This window comes from Amphibalanus amphitrite, unplaced genomic scaffold (assembly GCF_019059575.1).
Source record: "Amphibalanus amphitrite isolate SeventyFive unplaced genomic scaffold, NRLGWU_Aamphi_draft 000418F_arrow, whole genome shotgun sequence".
Taxonomy (NCBI): Eukaryota; Metazoa; Arthropoda; class Thecostraca; order Balanomorpha; family Balanidae; genus Amphibalanus; species Amphibalanus amphitrite.
The window spans coordinates 268,667-295,240 of record NW_024881912.1 but is presented as its reverse complement, the minus strand read 5'-3'; the positions used below and the strand labels follow the sequence as shown (position 1 = coordinate 295,240).

At 49.4% G+C, this 26,574-nt stretch overlaps 2 protein-coding genes across 2 annotated transcripts; one reads left to right on the top strand and one right to left on the bottom strand.

Annotated features, from left to right (window-relative positions):
• Positions 1 to 3,355: 3,355 nt before the first annotated feature.
• Positions 3,356 to 4,161, top strand: LOC122391018 (cuticle protein 19-like). Its single transcript, XM_043384538.1, has one exon. It carries the CDS (start codon positions 3,492 to 3,494, stop codon positions 3,939 to 3,941), a length of 450 nt encoding a protein of 149 aa, XP_043240473.1. The 5' UTR covers positions 3,356 to 3,491; the 3' UTR covers positions 3,942 to 4,161.
• Positions 4,162 to 16,258: 12,097 nt separating this feature from the next.
• On the bottom strand, positions 16,259 to 21,170 carry LOC122391021 (trichohyalin-like). The gene is made up of 5 exons (XM_043384541.1): positions 21,064 to 21,170; positions 19,335 to 20,702; positions 17,081 to 18,944; positions 16,767 to 16,831; positions 16,259 to 16,493 (listed from the first exon to the last, which is right to left on the bottom strand). Exons 2-5 carry the CDS (start codon positions 20,699 to 20,701, stop codon positions 16,400 to 16,402), a joined length of 3,390 nt encoding a protein of 1,129 aa, XP_043240476.1. The 5' UTR covers position 20,702; positions 21,064 to 21,170; the 3' UTR covers positions 16,259 to 16,399.
• Positions 21,171 to 26,574: the final 5,404 nt, after the last annotated feature.

The following is a 26,574-nucleotide window of genomic DNA, read 5'->3' as shown; positions in this document are numbered from 1 at the left end:
TGACCTTTTTGGTTGTATGCTGCAACTTTACTACGTTCTTCTGTACCTATTAGTATTGAAGCAAACACGTGCAAAGAGATGCAAAAATCGGCACATAACACGACTGAAGGCAAGCGCTCCCCACAACATCGTACTTATGCACTGTATTGACATTTGAACTAACAATTCAAAGTGGTCTGCCACAGAGTGCACGCCGCTTGATTTAATCATACAGCGGGACGCACGTCTGCTAATTACTTCGTGAGTTTCGTGATCGGACAGACGGTGATCCCGACACCGTCCCCATATGAGTCTTGATTCATACACAACGGAAGCGACCTGTGGCCTGGAACAGGTCCCGCGTGCTCTCTGATTAGCTTGTTACACTTGGCCATGAACCATCTGAGGATCGTGAGGTGATTGCTAACCGCACATACCAGACCACACTGTTACGTGTATTGCCTCATAACCAGAGCATATATCACACAGTTGTATTCATCATTCGTATTTGCACATCTCTCTGCACCAACTCATAAATCAGAGGAGGGTCGGGTTCGCCGGGTAACGAGAGCTCGGGGGACATTTGGTCCGCCCCCCGGCCGGCGCGGTGCACGACTGACCTGGCCGCGGTCCGCACCACTCCCAACGGGTCAGACGGGGTCATCGGCGGGCCCCGCGCGGCCGGGTGCGGCGCGGCGCGGCGCAGAGGGCCGCCACGATCGTCACGAGTGCGCCAGAGTCGCCGCGCTGTGGTGCCATTGCTCCGCGGCTGCTCCTGCACGTCATGCAGACTCCTGCGGCTGATCGGGCGTGCGATAGGCGTGGTGGTGGGATGGGTGGGGGTGGAGGAATGACCAGTGTCGCATGAAGTGTTCACACGTGCGCGGCCTGACGGACATGAGTGTCAAGTTGATTATGAAACTCCATACGAAAATGAATCAAATGCAGCAAAAGATCATTTCGAAGCAGGAATATTGCAACCTTTCAGCATCAAGGTCATGTGTAATGTTTTGCCATGCTTTATGAATTCTATGACACGCACAAAAAATGTAATGTAGCGATTTAGTTCGGTCTATGATAATATTTAGCGACAAAATACAAATACGTCTTACAAAAGGTCAAAAATGTCAATATTCTTACATCTTTTTATCGTATAATAAAAAGTCATATAACAAAAAAAGGCTAGAAAAGCCTTTTTCTGCATAGAAAAGCCTGCATTAGTTGACTAAATGCAACCAGAAAAAAAGGTTATCGATATACCATCCATATTCCGTCCCGTTTTCTTGTTTCTAGTGTTAAATCTTTAATGAGTGGTTAGCTTACAAGTACAATAAAACACGATTAGGATGGCCTCTTTGGCATTTTATCACAGAAAAATCAATAATCACAGAAAAAAACTTAATTATTCTGCCAATCAGTGTCTCGTATGTATAACCTGTACATTCCCTGATGAGTTGCAAGTTAAAACTGGAGCAATTACAAGACTAGATTACTAGATTACAAGATTACAAAACTGTACTTACAAGACTAGATTTGGAGACGGTTGTCTTGAAATCCTGTCCCGTGCACGTACGTGTAAGTCAAGAGCAGTGCGCATATAAATAACCATGATCTACATGCTCCTTCAGTATGAATCACTCTCCAAATATTTCAACCTGCACCCGTGTTTAGCACTCCAGCTAACACAAAAATGATGGGTTTTCGTTCCCGCTGATTCACGTCTCACTGACAAGTGGGGCATAGCCTCGTCACTGTGAGGCGTTGTAATTTATATGACAGGTGATATGAGAACATGCAATCGTGTCTTGGAACAATTAATTTCCAAGGGGAGGGATCACCCGCATCAGGTCACCCGGCACAGGAAGTCAAATACACCTTACCAACGCAAGACCACGGCTGTGATGTAGCAAAGCATAGGACAAGTTAATTAAGTTTCACATGCACTGATGTGAAATTAGAGGCACCATGTCAGCCGGCGCCGCACTGGTTCGCAGGCTGTTATATCGATATTGATGAAACTGTGTCATGACCTTGCCCTTGCTCGCCCCTTCCATGGTTGAATTTCGTATGGGTGAGAAGCCTGCGATCATTTCGTCCAAATGTGAGACCTACCAGGTAGAAGTGCCGAGAAATTGTTTCTGTCGCATTATGTAACCACCGCGCCATTTTCTTCGCCCGCCGAGATTAGTTCACACTAACCCGCCATTATGTCTCGAAGCTCTGTGAACATTGTATCGATGGCAGATCCATCCCCTATTAAAAAAGACCTTAGACCCACAAAACGCTCCCAAAATTATGACTCATCGAAAGCATTACTGATATTTGATTTGGCCCTGAAAATTCACCCATGTGAAGCTATCTGAATTGCTATGCGAATGGGGTGCATCACAGCCAAGTGTCTGAGCTTGGCGGCTGGTAAATTTCTGGTCGGGATGACTGGAGAGCAAGTAAATTATTGGAGTCCAATCTGTGCGTCGTTTAGTGTTTAAATGAAAAAGAAACAGGACCCCCTGCAACCGTAGCTTTTCGGGTTGCTCAAAGAATCAGGTAGAAAAAAGATCCTAGTGTCTCACAAGCATTTACCTACCTCTTCATTTTTTCGTTGCTTTTATCAATGTTTTACTAAAGATGGTTATGAACTATCAACCATGAAGCGTGAATTGGCAATGGGCTATAAATATATCGCAACTAAAAACAACATACCTAAAAAGGTTTTATCGGGGACACTATGAATTCATCAAACTCAGCACAGAAAATGCATTAGAAATTTAAAATCAATCGAAAATCGAGAACAGGTTCGATAAAATCCGTAAGAATAAAAATACCAAATTTGTTGTTCACATAAAAATTACATTCCAAATATCTCAATGCAACTCCCAATTGTATGTTATTATAAAAAATAGCAAAACATCAATTTTCAACTTTAAAATTGTTCTAGCATGCAACTAACAAGGAAATCATCTCAGCTTAAATTCAGTTACCCCATCTCGGCATCATTCGCCGGTGTTTCGGTATGGGAGCCTCTGGCGGCTCCTGCAGCTCCCTGTCGTGACCTCACCCCCGTGTCAGCCGGCGCCCTATATAAGGCATTCACTCTGTCGGCGGCGTCACTCTCATCCCAGTCAGCGATAGGCGCGCCATCACCAGCGATGCTGCGTTACCAGAGTGTGGGTGTGCTGCTGCTGGCGGCGCTGGCCGCCCCCGCCCCCGCCCCCGCCCCGGACGGAGCCTCGTACGGCGCTCCGCCGCCGCTGGGCGGGGGTCGGCCGGCGGGAGGGTTCGGTGGAGCGTCGGGAGGATTTGGTGGAGCGTCAGGAGGATTTGGTGGAGCGGCGGGAGGATTTGGTGGAGCGGCGGCAGGGTTCAGCGGAGCGACAGCCGGGTTCGGTGGAGGAGCGGCAGGGTTCGGTAACGGTCTTGGTGGCGGCGGCGCCTCCGGCGGCCGGCGCGGTGCCCTGCGGGAGCCTGTGGGACCGGGACTGCGGCCCGACGGCCTGCCCATCGGGCCCGGCATGCCCTATAGCTTCAGCTGGGCCGTCGACGAGCCCGACTACGGCAACCAGTACGGCCACGAGGAGGAGAGCGACGGCGTGGTGACGCAGGGCCAGTACCGCGTGCTGCTGCCCGACGGACGCACCCAGATCGTCACCTACTCGGTGGAGGGCGACAGCGGCTTCCAGGCGCAGGTCACCTACGAGGGCGAGGCGCAGTTCCCGCCGGCCGGCCAGCCCGCGCTGCCGGCCGTGCCGTTCGTCCCTGCCGTGCCGGCCGTTCCGGCCGTTCCCGCCGACCGTTTGCCGTCCGCCAACGGTCGAGTGACCCGCCTGGGCGCCGGTCGGACGTTCCCGCAGCGCGTGGCCATCCAGCGAGGCTCGCCGTTCCCTGTGGGTACGGCAGCGGGAGGAGCACGCCGGTATCCTGAGGACGATCCCGCCCCGCCCAGCACCAGCTACGGCTTCTGAGCGGTGCGGCCGACACTCAGCGTGGTCCAGTGTCCCAGCAGTGGTGTCTAGCCGAAAGTCGCAATGTCCGCAATATCAATGCCTTTTGATATTGTGATGAACAGTGTGACAATAACGACGGGCAAGCTCGATTGTTCGGCTATCTCAGAAGCATTGTTCCTTTTTTGTTCGTGTTAATGCTTTTTGTGTGGGTATTGTAAATGCAGCGGAGTGCTGAGGTATGCACACATGTAACCTATGAGGAAATGTTTGTGTAAATACATACCAATTGTTGATAAAGTAATTGAATCATAAAGCATAATATTCATAATTTGGGAATGACAAAAGGTATTGGCATCGATGAGCAGTAGGGAATGACGCAGAATACAAAGGAAAAGATTCAAAGAGAGAGAGAGAGAGAGAGAGAGAGAGAGAGAGAGAGAGAGAGAGAGAGAGAGAGAGAGAGAGAGAGAGAGAGTGAGAGAGAGAGAGAGAGAAAAAGAGAGAGAGAGAGAGAGAGAGAGAGAGAGAAGAGAGAGAGGAGAGAAAGAGAGAGAGAGAGAGAGAGAGAGAGAGAGAGAGAAGAGAGAGGAGAGAAAGAGAGAGAGAGAGAAGAGAGAGAGAGAAAGAGAGAGAGAGAGAGAGAGAGAGAGAGAGAGAGAGAGAGAGAGAGAGAGAGAGAGAGAGAGAGAGAGAGAGAGAGAGAGAGAGAGAGAGAGAGAGAGAGAGAGAGAGAGAGAGAGAGAGAGAGAGAGAGAAGGATACTTTTCAGGATTGCATGCAAATAAATAAATGAAACCTTATATTTTATTTTCTAAATCCAATATTACCTTACGTTTATTTGCCTTAAAAAGCAATTTCCTTAACCTTCCAGGCGGTGGGGGGGGGGGGGCATTTTTTGTCCCCCTTTAGTTTTTCGATATATATCCAGAACCGCTGCGCCGATCGTCACCAAACTTTCAGTACCCTCCCGTGAATAGCTATTGCACATTGTGACCAATTTTTTTTCCAAAGGCTATGATAGGTTGGCCGCTAATGACGTCAGAGTGACGTCATTTCTGCCATTTTCGACCCAAAAAAAGGTTTCGCGGGAAGAGCTGTCAGGCCTACAACTTTAGAGATACAGAAAAACGTTTCAAACTAAAAGGTGTAGAATTAAGAGGGCTAGAAAACTGCTATCTTGGATTTTTGAAATTTTTGGATTTTTACCCACAAAAATGAAAAATAGATTTTTGAATATAATAGCCAAAAAATCCAAAAAGTTTTTTGAATTTCGAAAAACCGGAATATATGTGATAGCCCCTACCGTCTTCTATCTACATACCAAATTTGAGATCGATACCTCTTTTTTTGGCCAAGTTATAGCGAAAAAACTGTTCAAAATTGATGACGTCAAATTTACAAACTCAATTTTTAGCAATTCTAGACCTCGTAGCGCAACACAAAGACCACCATTAGACTCCCCGTGACGAGCTGCATCGAATCAATACCCATTTTATGCAAAACTATCAACTTTGAAATTTGACTTTTTTTACCTGACCTTGACCTGACCTCCACCAGAAGGTGACCTAAACCGTACCTGATGGTCTTATAACCAACACCATTGGGTTGGAAATAAAAAAATGGCCATAAAACATGCATCGCACAACCTGAGTAAAGTTGGGTTCATGTGGTGACCCTTGGTGACCTGACCTGTGACCTGACCTGGTATGACCAGTGACCACTAATAGCAACATATGTACTAGAAAACTAACGCCCTATCGCTGATTTTCGACAAAATGCGTTTCACTCGGTGTTATAGCACTTTCCCTAGAAGACCCGTGGACGGTGAGACATTTTATCTTTGACCTGACCTGTGACGTCATCGGTGACCCCGAGGTCAATGAAATTTGGTTTCCTTCGACAAATTTGACAGGGCTATCGAACGCCGTTTGAATTTTCCGGATCCGTCTGGTAGTGTCGGAGATACGGGGGGGGGGGGCAAAAATGCCCCCCCCCCCCCACCGCGCGGAAGGTGGCCGGGAGGCCCACCGCCTGCCGGGTTAAATTACGCAGAGTCGCAGAAGGCGGTTAGGCGGTCGCACCAGTACATACCCAGTACAGGGACGGATCCATAAAATATAAAATAAAGAGGTCCTTCCAAGTCCGCGGCCTGCATGTTTGGTTTTCCTTCCGAACAGCCAAATCTTTTATTCGGGTTTTGCTGATACCAACAGAAAGCTCTCATGGACTTTCCCAGCAGAGCATGAGGCTCTCTGCTGCCTAGGTGGACCATGGGCACTATTAGGTGGATCAGGCACCATGGTAGTGCAGTGGTAGTGGCAGTGAAAGGTCTGTTAGTAATCTGGAGGAGGGTCTGTCTCGGTCCTAGACAGGCAGGAGACCCTCGTCGGTGGATACAGATACCGTTGTCTAGTGCAGAGGTGAAAATTAAACGGGAAGTCCTCCGTTCTTTGGGTAAACCGTCCACAATGCAGCCCAGTATAAACGCTCTCGTCATATACTGAAAGACTACTCGCTGGTTCAAATGGTCGCTGCTCTACTACTTGCCACCTAAAGGGGACCTGGAGCACGCACTCAGAAGACCTCCGTTATCTCAGGGCCACCAGCGTTATGCGCACAAGCGTCCCTTGCTGACTTGGAGGGATCAAGAGTAACCCGTCAAGCGATCAAAAGTGCCCCTTCCTGCGCTCAGAGGTCCAGTAAAAGGTATCAGAGATTTAAAGATGCGTTCAGAACTCGCACAAGGGAACCCTCGCTGGGGTAGAAGTCAAATTTTAAGGGCATTTTGATTTCTTATCTTTTTTAGTGACGGAAAGCAATATAAGGACAATGAAGCAGTTTCACCTTCCTTCTGTAGTGACCAGGCTTCCGTGATAGGTACACTCTTATTCATAATAAGCAACTATCAACTCTATTATAGATCCGGTATCATAATATTGTGTGTATTTCATGCATTTGTCTTTGGTAGTCTATCACATCATAAATAATCTAAAAAAAACTCGCCGTCATCGGAATAAGTCAGATATCAGAGCACCCGAAACTATCCACAACACACATACCAGGCGTTCCCGTATAATATGTAGTTACAGAATAACGTGCAAATGCTGCAGTGCCGAGGCACTACAGATCAGCCAGGGCCCATGTACGCCAGTTAGAAGCCGTAGCTAGTGCTGGGCCGGCCGAGGCCAGACGCCGAACCCACCACCCCTGCCCCGCCCGGAGCCCCCGGCACACCGGGCAGGGCAGGGCCGACTGGAGCACCAGGCACGCCGGGGCCGCCGGGGCCGCCGGGACCGCCCAGCTGGCCGGCCGGCGGGAACTGCGCCTCGCCCTCGTAGGTGACCTGCGCCTGGAAGCCGCTGTCGCCCTCCACCGAGTAGGTGACGATCTGGGTGCGTCCGTCGGGCAGCAGCACGCGGTACTCGCCCTGCGTCACCACGCCGTCGCTCTCCTCCTCGTGGCCGTACTGGTTGCCGTAGTCGGGCTCGTCGACGGCCCAGCTGAAGCTGTAGGGCATGCCGGGCCCGATGGGCAGGCCGTCGGGCCGCAGTCCCGGTCCCACAGGCTCCCGCAGGGCACCGCGCCGGCCGCCGGAGGCGACGCCGCCACCAAGACCGTTACCGAACCCTGCCGCTCCTCCACCAAACCCGGCTGTCGCTCCGCTGAACCCTGCCGCCGCTCCATCGTAGCCTCCCGCCGCTCCACCAAAGACTCCCGCCGCTCCACCAAACCCTCCTGACGCTCCACCGAACCCTCCCGACGCTCCACCGAACCCTCCCGCCGGCCGACCCCCGCCCAGCGGCGGCGGAGCGCCGTACGAGGCTCCGTCCGGGGCGGGGGCGGGGGCGGGGGCGGCCAGCGCCGCCAGCAGCAGCACACCCACACTCTGGTAACGCAGCATCGCTGGTGATGGCGCGCCTATCGCTGACTGGGATGGGAGTGACGCCGCCGACAGAGTGAATGTCTTATATAGGGCGCCGGCTGACACGGGGGCGAGGTCACGACAAGGGGCAGCAGGAGCCGCCAGAGGCTCCCATACCGAAAGGTCAGCAGACCCAGCAGGTCAGAGCAGCCGCTGATACCGAATCCCATGCCGGGTAGTTTATGGGCGATAATGCGTTCTGGATAGCGGGCGGTGATGCACAGTATTTACCAGCGCCGCTGTCGTCAGCAATTTCCGAGCTGGGTGTTTCGGAGAGGCAGCAGCTCCCATCTCGGGCAACTTAGAAATGATTGCAGGTTGCCTAATAGCTGTGACGTGTGTTTATTTCGTGACCTTTACACCTGCAGGTCACAATGCCTTTGATGCACCGGATGTATTGCAAGAATTGGGAGATGCCGCTGATGGTGAGCCAAATAGTGCAACGCAAAAATGAATAAAAAAGAATGAACATTACGGGGCTGGTGCAAAGAGCTTCATGTAATTGACCAGTTTTGAAACGGAACATCTATAGAAACTACTTCTACAGGAACAAAAACTACTTCAGGAACTAACTGCCAAATGAAAAGAAAAAACAGCATAGTATACCTTGTTGTTACGGAGCGAGCGTAGTCTTTCCTTAGATTAACGGAAATTTCTGAGTATGAGCGGCCGGCCGGCCGGCCATACGGACGCTTTTGCGAGACTTATATTTCGGCAACCACTTGATTGATTTACATGCGGTAATTTTTGTAGGGTAGCTTCATTCCTTCTACCAAGTATTGGACTATGCCCGATGCATGTGGGTGATCCCTTATGCACGTGTCACGTGCAAAACGAAGAGGTGTCAGTTTTGTGATAGTTGCAATATCTCGGTAACTACTTGACCGATCGCGCTGAAAGTTGGCATGTAGGTAGGCACCCACTAGACAATGCATATCCACGTGCCAGAGTTGGGATGCTGCTGCACGAGCGCACGTGCAGGGGTCGTTTCCAGATCTCGAGAACGGCTGGACCGATGGCGCTAAAATTTGGTACACGGTTAGGGACCAGTTAGTAGGGTGCCATGTACAAGTCAGTTGAGGCCCATTTTGCACGCGCGCACGTGCAGGATGCCGCTTCCAGATCTCGAGAACGGCTGAGCCAATTGTGCTCAAATTTGGCACATCGCTAGAGACCGGTTAGTAGAATGCCGTGCACAAGTCAGTTGGAGGTACACTCGGGGGCAGATTGATGTTCCACAACTCTTTATCCACCGGGTTCCTATGGCTCAGCATTGGCAGCAGCCGCCTGGTACCGGTAGACTGTGCCGCTTCACTTACTTGTCAAGCGGCACAGCCTACCCATACCGTATGCCACCGGTCTGGGTCGGTGGCTGGAAGGCGATGAGGGCCGCCTGTGACGTCAGCGCAGCGGTGAGGGCCGAGCCCGGAGGCATGGCTCGGGTCGGCGCGGCGCGGCGGCTGGCGAGGGCTGGGGAGTGAGGTGGGGTGGGAGCACGGACCATCGCGCGGCTGAGCGAGTGTAGTTAACTTTCGCGTCTCAAGGCGCCAATTATTCTACCTAACAATTGTTCTAAAGCAGTTGTTAAAATGTCCTATCCCCAAGACAGCGCCTATCATCATACTTGCCATGGGCACATTACGACACACTTAAACGTGGCATTGGGTCAGCCGATAGAATTTATATCACACGTGCATCGAGTTGCGGAGCTACATTGTTTTTAACAGATAAGTATTAAGGCCTTGATTGAGCTCATTGGTGTCTATTATTTCGCACAGCAATCGTCCAGAGACGTGGGAACTGGGGTTTTTGGATAGCGCGGCGTTCCAACTTTAAGCAACTCTTACTGTTCCTCTAATGTGTGGTCGCAGCCACCAATAGCAAACCGTTCCATCTAGGAACAAATACCTAAGTCGCGCACCTGGGACGGTTCGAACCGGGTTTCTCCAACCGGTCACCCCACGACGCTAGCGCAGTGGCGGCGGATTCGATTTTGGCGTGGGGGGGCAAGATCCCATGGTCGAGATGATGTCATAGGCGGATCCAGAAAGGCGTTTTCGACGCTGTAGGGGACATACCCCCCAAAAAGTGTCCAAAATCCAAAAACTCCTCGGATTTCGATTCCTTACGGATCTACTGCTGAACAGTATAAAGCAAAAAAAAAAAATCCTGATAAAAGTGTTATCATTAGGAAACATAAGGTACGTTTTGTCTCTTTCAGGCGATGCAGGGGCCAGGGGAGGGAGAGTAAATATTTGCTTTAAATGCCCGCTCCCTGGATCCGCCAGTGGACGATGTAACGCTTTTCGTATTGCTGTATTAGAAAAAAGCTCCAATAGAAAAAGTTGTGCCATAACCCGATCGCATATCAGATTTTGAAGAACGGTTCCAAACCTTTTGAAGTAGGCGAGCGCTATTCTTCAATGAGGTAACTCGTTACCATTTCCTCTGTTCATTTTACGTTCGATTTCCGTTTAACCTTCCTTTAAAAGTATTTCTGAGACAGATATCAACTGAACCTAGCTCACAGCGGGAAGAGACCGCTCAAACATTCAGAGACAGTCGGTCGCATCTACTATACTATTTGAAGTCTAAACCTATTGGGACAGCGATCCGCCAGAAACCCTCCCCAAGGCAGTAGTTCGCCAACTAAGCTCACTGAGACGGGCTGTCTCGATGGGTTTATACAGTTAGCCTACAGCAAGGCTTAACCCTATTAGTGGCAGGGGGGTTTGTTTTCATCCACCCCTCAGGTTTTTCGGGAATATCTCCGAAACCGCTGAAGCTACGATGCTGAAAATTTCTGACTTTTCCTAAAACTAAATTGGGCACATTCCCTGAAAATTTCAAGTTCATAACTTTACCAGGGGCGGCTCCAGAGCACTGGGAATTGGGGGGTCCTATTCGTGAAGCGAGTCATTTGGGCGAAGATCACGATGCTGATGTATTATAACTGTATGCACCAGTTTTACGAACAGTGAATGAAAGGTATCATGTGATAACATATACAAAGTTATTGTGCATCCTCTTTTGACACGTTTTTGCTGTAATAGGCGGATCCAGGCGTCCAAAAAGGGGGGTTATGTTTTACCTCCCAACATAGGTGCCCTGACACCGCCTATGCATGACCAATACAGTTGCAGTCGTTCTCTCATAAGAAAATTGTAACATAACAAGACCATTACCACCCTTTTTAGAAACAGTACCAACAAAAACCTTATTTACTATACTTTTTGTGTACCCCCAATCTCAATGATCTGTATCTGCCTATGATTTTTGAAAATGCATATTTTTAGGATCCATGTGAATTCCTGGTTCATTCTCTATCGATCGGCAAAAGTTGCGTTAAGATTGGTTCAGAAACCTGGCCGTGATAAACAGTCTAAAATGTATCTGCAATTTGCCCGTTTGTACCCCCCTCTACCCCCCTATTGACATTTTTTAATTTTTATTTTTTAGAAATGTAGATCACGTTGAGCGAAATCGAATGCCGTTTGAATTTTGAAAATCGGCCCGTTAGATCTCGAGATATCAAGGGGGGTCGTAAACAGCCCCCCCTGCCACTAATAGGGGTAGCCAGGAGCCTGCCACTAATAGGGTTAACTAAGGCCCAAACGCTCGTCAAGCTGGGAACGGAGGGCTGAGGTGAGGGAGCGTGGCGATGAGCTGGGGTGAAGGAACGGTGGACTGGAACGAGAATCCAGAAGTTCTGGGTAGGGCGTTTCTTTATTAGGGCTTTAGGGTGCGCTGACTGCGGTAAGGTCCAAATTATCACACCAAATTTTGCCACGACATCTACCGGTTCAGGCACTCGAGAATCAGCGGCCAGTGATATCTGCAAAGACGAAGCATTTCCAACCCAGCTTCAGCCTGGTGTCAGGGCGCCTCAGGTGGCTTTAATTACAGTTGCACATACCAAACGACCTCGGTGCAGCCAGTCTGTGGCCGAAACCATTCGGAACAGACTTCAACAAAAAGTGAGACAAGGTTAGTGCTATCGTTAAGTACCATTATAGACTTGGGTCCCGTTGGCTTGACCCACTGGAAGGTGGTAGTTATCGGACGCTGCGGGGCATACTCATTTTTCCAAAATGCCTCAGATTTTGCTTTCGTGTTCATAGGCGGCGGAACGAGGAGGGCACCGGGGCACCGTGCCCCCTTTGATTTTAGCATTTTAACGTTAGCCCTGTGAGCGTTGCATGGAAAGAATGGGACCAAAAGTCGGCAGTGCCCCCATCCCCCCTTAATTGAAGGTGTTCCGCTGCTATTGTTCGTGTTTGATGCTCTTTATTCTATAGTCAGCCTTTAGACAGAGGGGGGCCACTAATGATCAGTGCCCTAACCCTCAAAAGTTTCCAACATTAATTTTTACTTTTTTATAGTGAAAACTGAAATAAAGCGGATACTGAACTGTGAACATCCAGTTTTCACACTGGCCCCACACAAGCCTCCGAATGCCCAAAGCAGATCTCTGATGACTGGCCTTTGGGTTTCATACCATACCGTACATTGGTCAATGTCGTCAATGTGTACTACCTCGCCGTTTACCATTTTATGCGCTGGAAACTGTTGCGCTCGAAAAAATCAGGGGAGTGGCTTATTATGAGCGCTCATCAGCCCTAACTACCCGCAAGCGAATGGCTAGCCCTTCCGTCTCTGCCCGCTTGCGATTTGGCACTTATGTAGGTACAAAATAGAGGCAAACGACCACTGAAGGTATGAGTTGCGTCTCTTGCACACATCTATAAATCGAATCTGAAAAGACAAAAAAAAAATGATATAAAGCGGAAATGGTTAGCATTTACACATATTCGAAAGGCACCGTTGGACAAACTGTAGGAGCACATAGCTGCAATATCAGGTTATAGAAATTTTCCTCATGTTTAGGGCACAAATTATGGAGGGGCAAGAATATACGTTTGCCCCTCCTCCAAAAGTTTCTTAGGGAACGATGCCTCCTCTGCCACCCCGTATCCGTCGCCCTGTAAGCGGTCAGAAGGCCTGGGTTGCACTTGCCGCTGCGTCACGTTGACGCTTATAATGCCTCCAAAACTAGGTTGAAGAGAGGAAAACTTCAATTGAACGTGAACGCTTGCCATTTAAGAAAGGCAACGTATGATAAAGTATATGGGCATCTGGTTACATCTTCAGATGATCGAACAGAATAATCAGATATATGGTTTCTTGTCTAAGCTTTGTCACAAATTATGGGGGGGGCAAAAAGATACTTTTGCCCCCCACGAGTTTGCCAGGGGGGCAGCTGCCCCCCTGCCCCCCCGAATCCGCCGCCCCTGCGCTAGCGCGTATCCACTGAGCTGCCGAAACCAGCGACCACTTGCCACGGTCAAACGCGATCAAATGTCATAATACTGTCATTGGTGGTCAGCGGGTGAATGCCATTTTGTTTTGTGCGGATGAGGACCATTCTCGGTAGCTCAGTGGATGAACGCTCGTGTCATGAATTGGCCGGTGGTAGAAGCCCGGTTCGAGCCCCCCTGAGTGGCCGACTTTTTGGCTCCTAGTTTGAACGGTTTGCTATTGGAGGCTGCGACCACATATTAGAGCAGCAGTAATAATCGCTTTAAATTGGAGCGTTGGCTGCGGCACTACTCATAACCCCCAGTTCCCACGTCTCTGGACGATTGCCGTGCGAAACAATAGACACCAATCTGCTCAATCAAGGCCTTAGTACTAATATGTTATACAAAATACATATAGCTCCGCACCTCGATGCACGAGTGACATAAGTTCTATCGGCTGTCCCATTGCCACGCTTAAGTGTGTCGTAGTGTGCATTGCAAGTATGATGATAGGCGCTGTCTTGGGGATAGGACGTTTTAACAACTGCTTTAGCACAATTGTTAGGTAGAATAATTATTGGCGCCTTGAGACGCGAAAGTTAACTACACTCGCTCAGCCGCGCGATGTCCGTGCTCCCACCCCACCTCACTCCCCAGCCCTCGCCAGCCGCCGCGCCGCGCCGACCCGAGCCATGCCTCCGGGCTCGGCCCTCACCGCTGCGCTGACGTCACAGGCGGCCCACATCGCCTTCCAGCCACCGACCCAGACCGGTGGCATACGGTGTGGGTAGGCTGTGCCGCTTGACAAGTAAGTGAAGCGGCACAGTCTACCGGTACCAGGCGGCTGCTGCCAATGCTGAGCCATAGGAACCCGGTGGATAAAGAGTTGTGGAACATCAATCTGCCCCCGAGTGTACCCCTCGCAATTTCGTACATGCAAGGCCCACCCTCTCGAACTGAGAAGTAAGGACAACATCGTCTTTATTGATCTACCGACTGGTGCGTCGCTGCCATTGAGTCCATCATTGTGCAATGTGCAATGTGCATTGTGCAGTGTACACAGTCTGCACCTTGCCGCTCGCGGAGGGCACGATCCTAATGGAGCTGCCGTCACCACGATTGCCTTTGTGAGGTGGCCGTCAGTCCGGAACAGTCAGCTGTGATCAGGTATGAGGAGACCAGGAACCTAATTTGGGTACCTGTAGGAAATTGATTGATGTTAATTGTGACAAAGTTAAAAAAACGGTCGAAATTTTGTTGAGGTATCGAGGTTTTATTGACGTCATCCTTTCTGAGTTTTCGACCAAAATGGCATATATGTTCAAAAAAATCATATAAAAGCACAGAATAAAGATACAGACATGCCGTAAACGCAATTAGACTGTCAATACCATTAACAATCAAATGGCTATCTTCGATTTTTGATTGTCGTTCCGCATTTTCCAAAATCTTGAACTGAATCTTGGCAATTTCTCGTGACTATTTCACGACCATGATACAGGGTGACACAAAAAAGCGGTCATCACCAAAATTCGAATAACTTCGGAAGTTTTATTCAGATCATCACCAAACTTCGGCCACTTTAGGTCACACCTATGTAGCAGACATCCAGGCAGACATCCACCAAGTTTCAAGTCTTCACTACGAATACTTTTAGTACAGTGTGTGTTTTACGGACGCTCCACAATGTGCTCCAGATGAGCGCCCCGGCGCTGCAGGGCGTAGGCACACCTGCATCCGGCGGGCAAAGTTGCCGATAACCCGATAAGAATAACGTTTCAGGGGGTAGCACACCCCCTGAGCACTGTCTCCAGAGGCCATTGCTTTCTGTAAAGTGCACAGCCATCGGGTTATCGACAACTTTGCCCGCCGGATGCAAGTGTGCCTATAGACCTGCAGCGCCGTGGCGCTCACCTGGAGCACATGGTGGAGCGTCAGTAAAACACACACTGTACTAAAAGTATTCGTAGTGAAGATTTGAAACTTGGTGGATGTATGCTACATAGGTGTGACCTTAAGTGGCCGAAGTTTGGTGATGATCTGAATAAAACTTCCGAAGTTATTCGAAATTTGGTGATTACCGTTTTTTTTTTGTGTCACCCTGTACATGCATTTCTTAAACTGAGCCATTTGAACCAAACACGTACACATATGATAAAATGAATGTTACCATGGTGTTCTACGCCCAAAATTACCCATAAAACATGTGTCACAGGCTGCGAATATCAGTTTTGATTTTCGGGGATATTAGCCTACCTGGTTGACCTGACCTTGACCCTGACCTATGCTTGCCTGACCCCTACATGGATCTGACACTCTTGTATGCCTTAGATGATGGCTTGTGCACAGTTTTGACAGAGTTTATGACGAGAGACGCCCATTGCGAGTTTCTGAAGTCCATACTACTGAAAGCCCGATTTCAGTTGTTCGACCTGACCTTGACCCGACCTGTGACCTCAAAATTCAGTTGTAAAGTACTCATCTGAAGCGTCTCGTCGCGCTCTTTTGTTTGCCGCTTCGTGCGTTTCGCTGCGCCTATTGGTTCTCGAGTTATCGGCTGGAGGCGTTTAACGCCCCCCCCCCCCCCCCAGCAAACGGCGGGTGGCGAAATACCCCAACAATTGCCGGGTTTTAAAAAGACGGACAAGAAAACTATTTGACAAATAACGTTGCGGAACGGAAGTGTTCGAGAGCTGCAAGGCCTAATCGTGCAGAGCCAGTAGCGGCGGAACACCTTCAATTAGGGGGGGGGGGGGGCACTGCCGACTTTTGGTCCCATTCTTTCCATGCAACGCCCATAGGGCTAATGTTAAAATGCCCAAATCAAAGGGGGGGGGGCACGGTGCCCCGGTGCCCTCCCCGTTCCCCCGCCTATGTGAAGAGCGTTCATAAGTGTTGAAATGTGTGCAAAGCTCATGTATCATAACAATAATGTTAACGGGTAGGGTCGCATGCGTGCTGTCGCCTTGGATTGGAAAGAAGAAGCTGTGTCACTTTAACGTCAATAATTTCTATGTTAGAAAAAAAAAAACACCACGAACTAGGACTTTTGCCTTTAAATGTTCAGTGTGGCCAATCATCTGATCCATTGTCTCTCATGAACACAATCCAAATATGCTTCACCTACATGTATTTCACATTCAAATTTCAATAACGATTTGCAAACAATCAACAACAGTGCACCCGAAGCGGTCAAATACGGCTTTGGTGCACCGAACAGAATCGGCGAGTAACAGTGGCGCCCGGCCGGTCGTCTAGAGGACTTTGGTCTGCGGCCGGAGCGTCCAGAGGGCCAGGCCAACGACCCCGGTCCAGAACGAGGTGCCCAGGGCAGCGCTGCCGGGAGGCCTGCAACGAACACAGACCTACAGTCAACCGTTTGCAGTTTTCCAATGGAAAACCGCGAATATCTATACAGAATAAGGATCGATTACTCGCATTCCGCTAAAGCGTTTAGTTGTTTTCCTGTCTTGTATATAATTTTCTACTTTTTAATTAACAGAGTGCAAAATACGAGGCTGCCACTTGTCTGTCCTAAACAGTGTAACAGTCGCAAACATCACCAGGGAGACGTGCAGATTGCAATAAGAACCCTCAGCCGGCCCACGTATGGACACTCACTTGGTGTAGAGCGGCGTGCTGCTGTATTTCGGCTTCTGAGCTGGTCTCCTCACCTTGATTGTGTTCTGTCGGTGACGACACGGACTGTCATTGTCAAAGGTTACAAATGTCACATTTTGACGCGGCACGTAGACACATTGCATCAGTTGCAGTTTTTTTACAAAATGTAAAAGTAAATGCGAGACATATGAGCAGGATAGAAATATTAGTAAGAGAAGAGCAAACAAGATTACAAGATCTAGACAATCACTAAAAAGAAATCCAAATCCAAAAACACGTTTAAAGTAAGTAATGCATAACAATAAGGTACGTACCACCAGTTTTTCTACGCTGGACGAGAAGGGAGCAAGGTTTTCTGAAGTTTTTGAGCTCCAGAAGATATTTAGAAGTCCATATGAGCGGGATGAATCCTGTGGGTCAACTGTGTCTACACTATTACCTTGAAGGGTATTTCTGGCCTCCGCAATAAGATCATGATCAGGTACTTCAGATAAGCGCATTTTAACCACCGAACTCTGCCGAACTCCTTCATAAGCTCGCTTGGTTTCCAACCGCCATTCTTCAGAACGCCTGTTGTCGGCCCGCCTGGCGTTTAGCCGTCGCTCCTCAGAACGCCTGTTGTCAGCCCGCCGTGCCTCAACACGTCGCTCCTCAGAACGCCTGTTATCAGCCCGCCTTGCGTCCAGCCGTTGCTCCTCAGAACGCCTGTTGTCGGCCCGTCTCTCCTCAGAACGCCTGTTGTCAGCCCGCCTTGCATCCAAACGCTGAACCTCAGAGCGCCTGTTATCATCCCGCCTTGCGTCCAGATGTCGTTTCTCAGAACGCCTATTGTCAGGATGCCTCGCGTCCAAACGCTGTTCCTCAGAGGGCCTGTTGTCAGCCCGCCTTGCGTCCTGTCGTCGTTCCTCAGAACGCTTGTTGTCAGCCCGCCTTGCGTCCAATCGTCGTTCCTCAGATCGCCTGTTGTCAGCCCTCCTCGCGTCCAAGCGTTGTTCCTCAGAACGACTGCTGTCAACCCGCCTTGCGTCTAGACGTCGCTCTTCAGAGCGCCTGTTCTCAACACGTCTCTCCTCAGAACGTCTGTGGTCAGCCCGCCGTGCATTCAAGCGTTGTTCTTCCGTACGCCTGTTGTCAATCATTTGTCCCTCAGAACGCCTGTTGTCGACCCGCCTTGCGTCCAAACGCTTCTCTTCAGAACGGCGATTGTCAACCCGTCGTGCCTCAACCCTTCGCTCCTCAGAATGTCTGTTGTTGAATCGCCTTGCGTCCAAACGTGGTTCCTCTGACCGTCTGTTGTCAACGCGCCGCTCCTCAGGACGCCTGCTATCCACCTGCCTTGCGTCAAGAAGCAGTTCCTTAGAGCGCCCATTGTTGAACCGCCTTGCGTCCAAACGTCGCTCCCCAGAACGTCTGTTGTCAGCCCACCTTGCGGCTAGATGTTGTTCCTTAGACGGCCTATTGTCAACCCGCCGCTCCTCAGAAAAACGCCTGTTTTCAACCCCTCGGTTCTCAGAACGCCGTGCCTCAACAGGTCGCTCCTCAGAACGTCTGTTGTCAACCCGTCTTGCGTCCAGCCGTCGCTCCTCAGAACGCCTGTTGTCAGCCCGCCTTGCCTCCAGGCGTTGTTCTTCAGGGCGCCTGCTGTCAACCCGCTGTGCCGCAGCCCGACGATCCTCAGAACGCCTGTTGTCAGCCTGCCTTGCGTCCAAACGCTGTGCCTCATGGGGCCTATTGTCAACCCACCGCGCCTCAGCCAGTCGCTCTTCAGAACGTCTGTTGTCAACTCGCCTTGCGTTCAGCCGTCGCTCCTCAGAACGCCTGTTGTCAGCCCGCCGTGCCTGAACCCGTCGCTCTTCAGAGCGCCTGTTATCAGCCCGCCTTGCGTCCAGCCTCTGCTCCTCAGAATGCCTGTTGTCCGCCCGTCGCTCCTCAGAACGCATGCTGTATACCCGCCTTGCGTTCAAACGCTGCTCTTCAGACCGGTGGTTGTCAACCCGCCGTGCCTCAACCCGTCGCTCCTTAGAACGCATGTTTTCGGCCTTCCTTGCGTCCAGCCGTCGCTCTTCAGAACGCCTGTTGTCGGCCCACCTTGCGTCCAGCCGTCGCTCCTCAGAAAGCCTGTTGTCAGCCCGCCGTGCCTCAGCCCGTCGCTCTTCAGAGCGCCTGTTGTCAGCCCGCCTTGCGTCTAGACGTCGCTCCTCAGAACGTCTGTTGTCATCCCGCTGTGCCTCAACCCGTCGCTCTTCAGATCGCCTGTTGTCGGCCCGCCTGGCGTCCAGCCGTCGCTCCTCAGAACGCCTGTTGTCAGCCCGCCTTGCATCCAAGCGTTGTTCCTCAGAGCGCCTGCTGTCAACTCGCCTAGCGTCTAAACGTTGTTCCTCAAGGCGCCTGTTGTCGACCCGCCGCATCTCAACTCGTCGCTCCTCAGAACGCCGGTTGTCAGCTCGCCTTGCGTCTAAACGTTGTTCCTCAAGGCGCCTGCTGTCGACTCGCCGTATCTCAACTCGTCGCTCCTCAGAACGCCGGTTGTCAGCCCGCCTTGCGTCCAAACGTTGCTCCTCAGACCGCCTTGCGTCTAGACGTCGCTCCTCAGAACGTCTGTTGTCATCCCGCTGTGCCTCAACCCGTCGCTCTTCAGATCGCCTGTTGTCGGCCCGCCTGGCGTCCAGCCGTCGCTCCTCAGAACGCCGGTTGTCAGCCCGCCTTGCGTCCAAACGTTGCTCCTCAGAACGTCTGTTGTCATTCCGCCGTACCTCAACACGTCGCTCTTCAGATCGCCTGTTGTCGACCCGCCGCATCTCAACTCGTCGCTCCTCAGAACGCCGGTTGTCAGCCCGCCTTGCGTCCAAACGTTGCTCCTCAGAACGTCTGTTGTCATTCCGCCGTACCTCAACCCGTCGCTCATCAGAACGCCTGTTGTCGGCCTGCCTGGCGTCCAGCCGTCGCTCCTCAGAACGCCTGTTGTCAGCCCGCCTTGCATCCAAACGTTGTTCCTCAGAGCGCCTGCTGTCAACTCGCCTAGCGTCTAAACGTTGTTCCTCAAGGCGCCTGTTGTCGACCCGCCGCATCTCAACTCGTCGCTCCTCAGAACGCCGGTTGTCAGTCCGCCTTGCGTCCAAACGTTGCTCCTCAGAACGTATGTTGTCATTCCGCCGTACCTCAACCCGTCGCTCCTCAGATCGCCTGTTGTCGGCCCGCCTGGCGTCCAGCCGTCGCTCCGCAGAACGCCTGTTGTCTTCCCGCGTAGCGTCTAGGCGTCGCTCCCCAGATCGTCTGTTGTCAGCCCGCCTTGCCTCCAAACGTTGTTCCTCAGAACGCCTGTTGACATCCCGCCTTGCGTCCAAACGTTGTTCCTCAGAGCGTCTATTGTCCGCCCGGCGCTCTTCAGAACGCCTGTTGTCGGCTCGCCTTGCGTCCAGCCGTCGCTCCTCAGAACGCCTGTTGTCGGCCCACCTTGTGCCGAGCCGTCGCTCCTCAGAAACTCTGTTGTCAGCCCGCCTTGCATCCAAACGTTGTTCCTCAGACTGCCTGCTTTCAACACGCCGTTCGTCCAGCCATCGCTCCTCAGAACGTCTGTTGTCAGCCCGTCGCTCCACGGAACGCCGGTTGTCGGCCCGTCGTTCATCAGACCGCCTGTTGTCAGCCCTCCTTGCGTCCAAAAGCCGTTCCTCGGAATGGTCTTGTCTGGTCGCACTCTGCTCAGGCTCTGCATGGGAATTAACCAATGTTTCATCTTTTATTATTTCTTGTTTCGCAGCTTCATTCTTGCATGTTCCAGTTTCTGGTTTTAGGTGAGAGGCTGTAGTAAGCTCAGATTCGAGAGCCGTTAAGTCATGACTTTCGGTAGCTGCCCATGACTGATGTCCTTCAGTTAGCTTGGGACCGTTTTGGCAAGCGGCCACAAGCAGAATGAGAAGACCGATTTTTCGACACATCCTGTGAACGAAAAGAAAGAGTTTAGCCGAGGTATCCTTGCATATAAATTTACAAACTTGAGCTTTAAAATACAAAATATTTACAAAAATTTAACTCTTGGATATTGATTTATTCACTAGCCAATTGTTTTTGCCTGATGTAAAAAAGGAGCACTATTGCACTTAAGCAGCTTCGTTGGATCTTTTTACAAAATTTCTCGGCATTCAATTCCGAATAGGTGAAGAAAACAACGTCCTTGATTTTTGAACGTCCAGGATATACTTAATGTCAACAATTTTCTTTTTTTGGAATATCATGAAACAGAGACAGCACACCAGCAGCGTGGGTACTCACACTGAGCCCGGCATCCCCCGGTACTGACCTGTCGGCCTGGCTGGCGCCCGCAGCCCGGCGGTCCCCGGCGCTCCGGTGTCTCCGCTGACGCTGAGGCAGACGAAGCTGTGGTTGCCGCTGCAGCCGGGACCACGCCCTGGACACCTCTGAGCCCCCTCCGCGGCCGGCGCCGTTTTGTAGCGGCCCGAACGACCACTGATGAGACTTGTGACGTCACAGCAGACGTCACAGAGAAGCTGCGCCGACCGATAACAGCGTAGCTGGTGGAAATTGACTATTTGTTGTCCATTGCAGCTACATCATTCAGCACCGTGTCACTATATTTGGACGTGGGTTGCGTTAGCCACGCCATTATTCTCTAGCTTTGCAACACAACTGAATATCATATAAGAACTATTTTACTTTAGAATAAAATACCAAATCTTCGTAAGAAAAAAACCACACCGATTGTTGGTAGGATCATTTTCATTCTTTCATGCAAGATAAGACATGCCTGAATGAATGTTATTACATCTTGTCCTAAAATAGGCGAAAATTGTGTATCACTTACAATTCAGTGAACTCATACCAACATAACATCCCAACACCCACGAATTAACCCGCGCCCCGCTGGGGGGGGGGCAGAATCTGCCCCCCCTCCCGTTATTTGCCAATAACTTCTCAACGCGTTAGGCCAGCGACGTCAAACTTTCAGTACCTTATAATACATCAATTTGACACGTTCCCTGAAAATTTGAGCGAAATCCGTCGGATTTTTTTTTTTTTGAGAAAATGACGTTTTAGTGACGTCATGTTCGCCATTTTCGCCTCAAAAACGGCAAAATACAACTTGCGTTCTGAGGAGCGACGGGCGGACAACAGACGTTCTGAGGAGCAACGGCTGGACGCAAGGCGGGCTGACAACAGGCGCTCTGAAGAGCGACGGGTTGAGGCACGGCGGGCTGACAACAGGCGTTCTGAGGAGCGACGTCTAGACGCACGGCGGGCTGACAACAGGCGTTCTGAGGAGCGACGGCAAACGCCGCTAACATTCTCGTTTTTAAAGGAATCAAGACGTAACAAAAAAAGGTTATACGTGATTTTACTTTGTCGATCAAATGGCTATCTCGTTTTTTTTTTTTAAATTTTGGATTTTTGCCCAATTCTTTTTTTCTTCAAAAAACTGATTTTGGGGGGGGAAATAATTATAAAATCCAAAATTTTGAGTGTATCGAAAAACCGGAATATATGTCAGAGAACTGGTCTATGTGCACCTACATATCAATTTTTAGAAGGATCGGTTAAAAAATGTGGGAGTTTTTCAAAATTTTATGACGTCCCGACAACAAATTTTTGAAAAATGACTTTTTTGAAGTTCTAGACCTCGTACGGAAACAAAAATATCACCATTCGATTCACCGTGAAAAACTGCATCAGATAGACACCTTTTTAGGCCTTAACAACCAACTTCAAAATTTGACCTCACTTGACCTGACCTTGACCTACCCTCGACCTGAAATTCATCCAGATGTGGTCCATATCACTTATTGAGTGTGCCTATTGAATTATATGAATAAAATGACCCATAAAACATGTGTCGCACATGCCCTTTTCTATATTTTGTTTTTGGTGACCTGACCTGACCTGACCTGGCCTGACCTTGACCTTGACCTTTGAATGATATTGTATGCAACGAATATTGTCTTGGTAGCCTAAGAACATGTTTTGGGCAATCAGTCTCAGTCCATTCTTCGGCAACTACGGTGCAAGGCTGATGATGTAGAAACTTGCATTTTGTACCCTTGACCTGACCTTGACCTGACATCCTAAAGCAAAAAAATTTGGGCTCTTAAGATCCACCTTGTTGAGAGCTTTCGATTGCCATTTTCCCCGTCTTTCTACGACCATCCGTTCGGAAGTTACACAGGGGGGGGGGGGCAGAATCTCCCCCCCCCCCCAGCAGGGCGCGTATGGCTGAATAGCCCAGCGGGGCGCGGGTTAATAGGCATGTAATGTAATTTGTTAAGAGTTTATGACCCCATCCTCAGAGCTTTTAAAAAGTTTAGGTCAAAAAGAAGTTTTGTGCTTTCAATCCTGATGAAAACCAGTGTTCAAAGTTATCGATAAACTTAATTTGCATGAACTTTTTAAGAGCTACAAGGATATGGCATGCACATTTCACCATTTTCAAAAAAAAAAGATCCTCGTACATACATTAACTAGCATGAAAAAATACCGAACCAAGAATGCACAAGGAGTTTGCTTGGCGGGTAAATGGCTTCTCTGGTAAACCTTTGCTCTTGTATTTTTTACGTTGCCTGGGGATTATATGCAATGATATGCTATTTATGGGAGATTTTAAATGAACTTAAAGATGATAGACCAAGAAATCGCGATCACCCGAACCCCTCCCATCTTCATCCCTTGGAGCGAAGGGAACGGTGGGGTGGCCAGGCGATAAAAAGAGTCAAAAAAGGCAGCTTGGTTGACTTTGCACTCGAGCTGTAAATTCCGTTAAGATAATGAACCCGTTTTCAGATCTAAACAATTTGCCGCAGTAAAGTGTATAAGAGGATGGCGAAGAAGTAACGGAAGAACTACGGATGTAAAGCTAGGTGATATATAGCCGGTCACTTGTGTTCCATCTTTGTTGGTTTTAGATTTATTTGAATCTTTTCCATTTAGGCCGAAAAAGCCAGGGATTGCACTTTTGATGTCTCAGAATACCTCAAGAAGCATTGTGCTTTGCGCACAAAGACAAACAAGGAACATTCCAATTGAATTTTTATAATAAAACTTGTTTTGCATTTTGCTACATAATTTTGCTAGTTACGCATTTTAGGTACTACATAATTTTGTTAGTTACCAGCTTCATGCTATAAGTTACGTTACGTTAAATAGTTATATTAAATAACTACGTTACGATAAATACCTACGTTAGAGTTACGTTAAATAGTTACGAGCTAGATGCTTCATGTATCAGGGTAAGCAGTTTCAAGTATCAGCAGGCTAAATGAAATGAAACTTCATTAACAACAGATTGGTTATATATGCTGGCCAGAGTGTAACAAGACGTGCAATGTCGGTGAAAGTGTACGATTCTACTAAAAAGGAAAAAGAGGACAATAAATGGCATATCTTTATGCCATAGATTGTTGAAAATAAACAGATAATACTCAGACGGAGGAGCTGGTTGGTTTATACAATAAAGTAAAATGCATAACTACATAAGCCAGTGGTCTTAACCTAATTGCATACAATATGACATAAATAAGCAAGCGACAGCATGCTGCATGACAATACAAATAACAAATAAAAAGGACACTTTGAACCCGAACTCAATCTGTTTTCCAGCAGGCCACATCAGGATAAATGAAAAAAATTTACTCTCTAGCCACTTCTGAAAATCTTAAGAAAGGCTGCACAAGTCTGCTGTTGATACAATGCCTATTCATGCTATAAAATGAATGGATCTGAATTTTCCAGGCCTCATACCACGCTGCGCCGCAGCCTCTATCAGGCGCTCCAGACTCGCCGGCCGGCGGCCGCCATGGGCGTCATCACACGCCATCGCTCGGCGGGCCGTCATCGGGGCGTGTCGACGGGCCGTCATCCCGCTGCGGCGTTCGGCTGTTTGTCAGCAGACAGAGGGGAGCTGCCGTTATCGGCGGCGGCAGACCGACGGCGGCGGCCGTCCGTCAGGGCTGCGGGCCGCGCTCCAACAGGGCGCGTTATCACCCCTGGCCAGCGGGCTGCGGTAACAGGGCCGGCGCCGAGCCGGACCTCGCAGCGGCTATCACAGAGTGCGTCACCGGGGGCTGCCTCCGCCGCAACACAGACAAGGCACCCATAGCAGTGTTTGGTTGAAAAAAGAAATAGTGTGTCTTAGCCCAAGTCGCCATTTTGAAGGTTCGGGTCATGACTGTGGAAGTGTACAACAATATACCTACATACATATGTGTCCAAAGGGCAGATTGCCGCGGTTCAGGTGGGGGCATTTGTGCTGCTGTAAATTAATGCATGTGCAATCCCTTTTAGTGTTATGCTCACACCGCAAATGTTATGAGCACGTAAGCAGCATGCCAGATCAAGAAGTACTTCTGAATTTTCTAAAGCTCATTCAGACAATCAGGCGTTCTGCTATATTGGTTTCGTTATACCTTCTCCCTGATTGCACACTCTGGCTTCTCGTTTCATTGAAACGTCATTGAATTGTTTTATAAAATGATTAATATGGCATGGAATAGGTAAGCGAGAAGGATAAGCCCCTTCCAATATCGCTCCCTTGCATTTCGGACCTCATTTGATGTCGTCAGCAGACTGGTTATTGATTCACCTTTTTTTGATCCATTCAATCATTTATCCATTAGATTTTTTGTTCGATTCAATCAACGTTCGATTCCTTCATAAATTTTGTGAATCGATTCCTTTTGATTCAGAGAAAACAAAAAAATGATTTGGAAGGAATGTTTGATTTAGCCCAAAATTTATTAAACAATTCTTTTTCGATTTGATTAAAAAAAACTAATTCAGGGATAGTATTGTACCTATTTGTTGTGTTATTTATGTTGTCATGCAATTATCACATGACAGTAGTGTTAACATTTACTGATAATGAGCTATGTTCACTTCATTTTTTTAAGGCGGTTCATGACTCGTTAATTTTGTTGATTCAATCAACCCTGATTCCTAATGCGTTTGATTCAATCATGGCTTGTGAATCGAGCAATCCTAAAGGCGAATCAAACCTTTTTGATTCCACAAATTTTGTTTGATTTAATCCAATCGATTAAATCACGTGTGAATCGAACACCAGTCTGGCGGTCAGAATTTTTTTCAGAGCAAGGCATCTTATGCATGCAGTCGCTTGGAGTTTGGAGACGAAGCTTTTAGGAATGAGCAAGCTCCTGAATCTGTCAACTTGGATAACAATAATTTAACCCTCGCCGGACCTATTGGTTTTCTACATACGCGCCGGCCGAGGGGGGGGGGGGGAGCGGGGGCGGGTACGACCCCCCCCCCCCGCCGTTTCGCCCCTGGTGGAGCTAGCGCGTCGCAGAAAAAACGAGCGTGTGCGCCGTTACGAGAAGCAGCGGATTTTAAGGTCCTAGGTCAACCGGTGACCTCTGAGGTCAGGTCAAGTGCCCTAAGGTACGGTTCCGTTTTTGGTGAATAACTTCGCAAAAAACGGCCGCAGAGCGCCGATTTTGGCAGCATCGTAATCGCCTCGCTCAGGCGCGTCGAATGATATACTTTTTGTTCGGGTCAGGTCAACTTAGGGTGCTGACCTCAGGTCAAGGTCAGGTCAGCGCCCCCAGGTCACGAAGTTGGTCGAAAGAGGTCATGTCGCATATCATTTGATTCGGCAGGTCTTCCTGAGTCCATTGGTGGCTTTCCCCACTCTCTAGCTCAATTCGATCGGGAGTTATTGACGAAAAACTAATATGACCTTGATGACGTCATAAATGACGTCACACAAGGTCAACATTGCAAAAGTGACGCATCTAACCTTGCAAGGAGTGCATCAAATCACGATTATGTGTGATTGAGATAGTTGGAG

Coding starts and splice junctions, on each gene's coding strand:
- LOC122391018 (XM_043384538.1), top strand. CDS start 3,492: ATGCCCTATAGCTTCAGCTGGGCCGTCGACGAGCCCGACTACGGCAAC.
- LOC122391021 (XM_043384541.1), bottom strand. CDS start 20,701: ATGTGTCGAAAAATCGGTCTTCTCATTCTGCTTGTGGCCGCTTGCCAA. Junction 16,832..17,080: donor CCAGCGTAGAAAAACTGGTG/GTACGTACCTTA, acceptor CGTCACCGACAG/AACACAATCAAGGTGAGGAG. Junction 16,494..16,766: donor AGCACGCCGCTCTACACCAA/GTGAGTGTCCAT, acceptor TGTTCGTTGCAG/GCCTCCCGGCAGCGCTGCCC.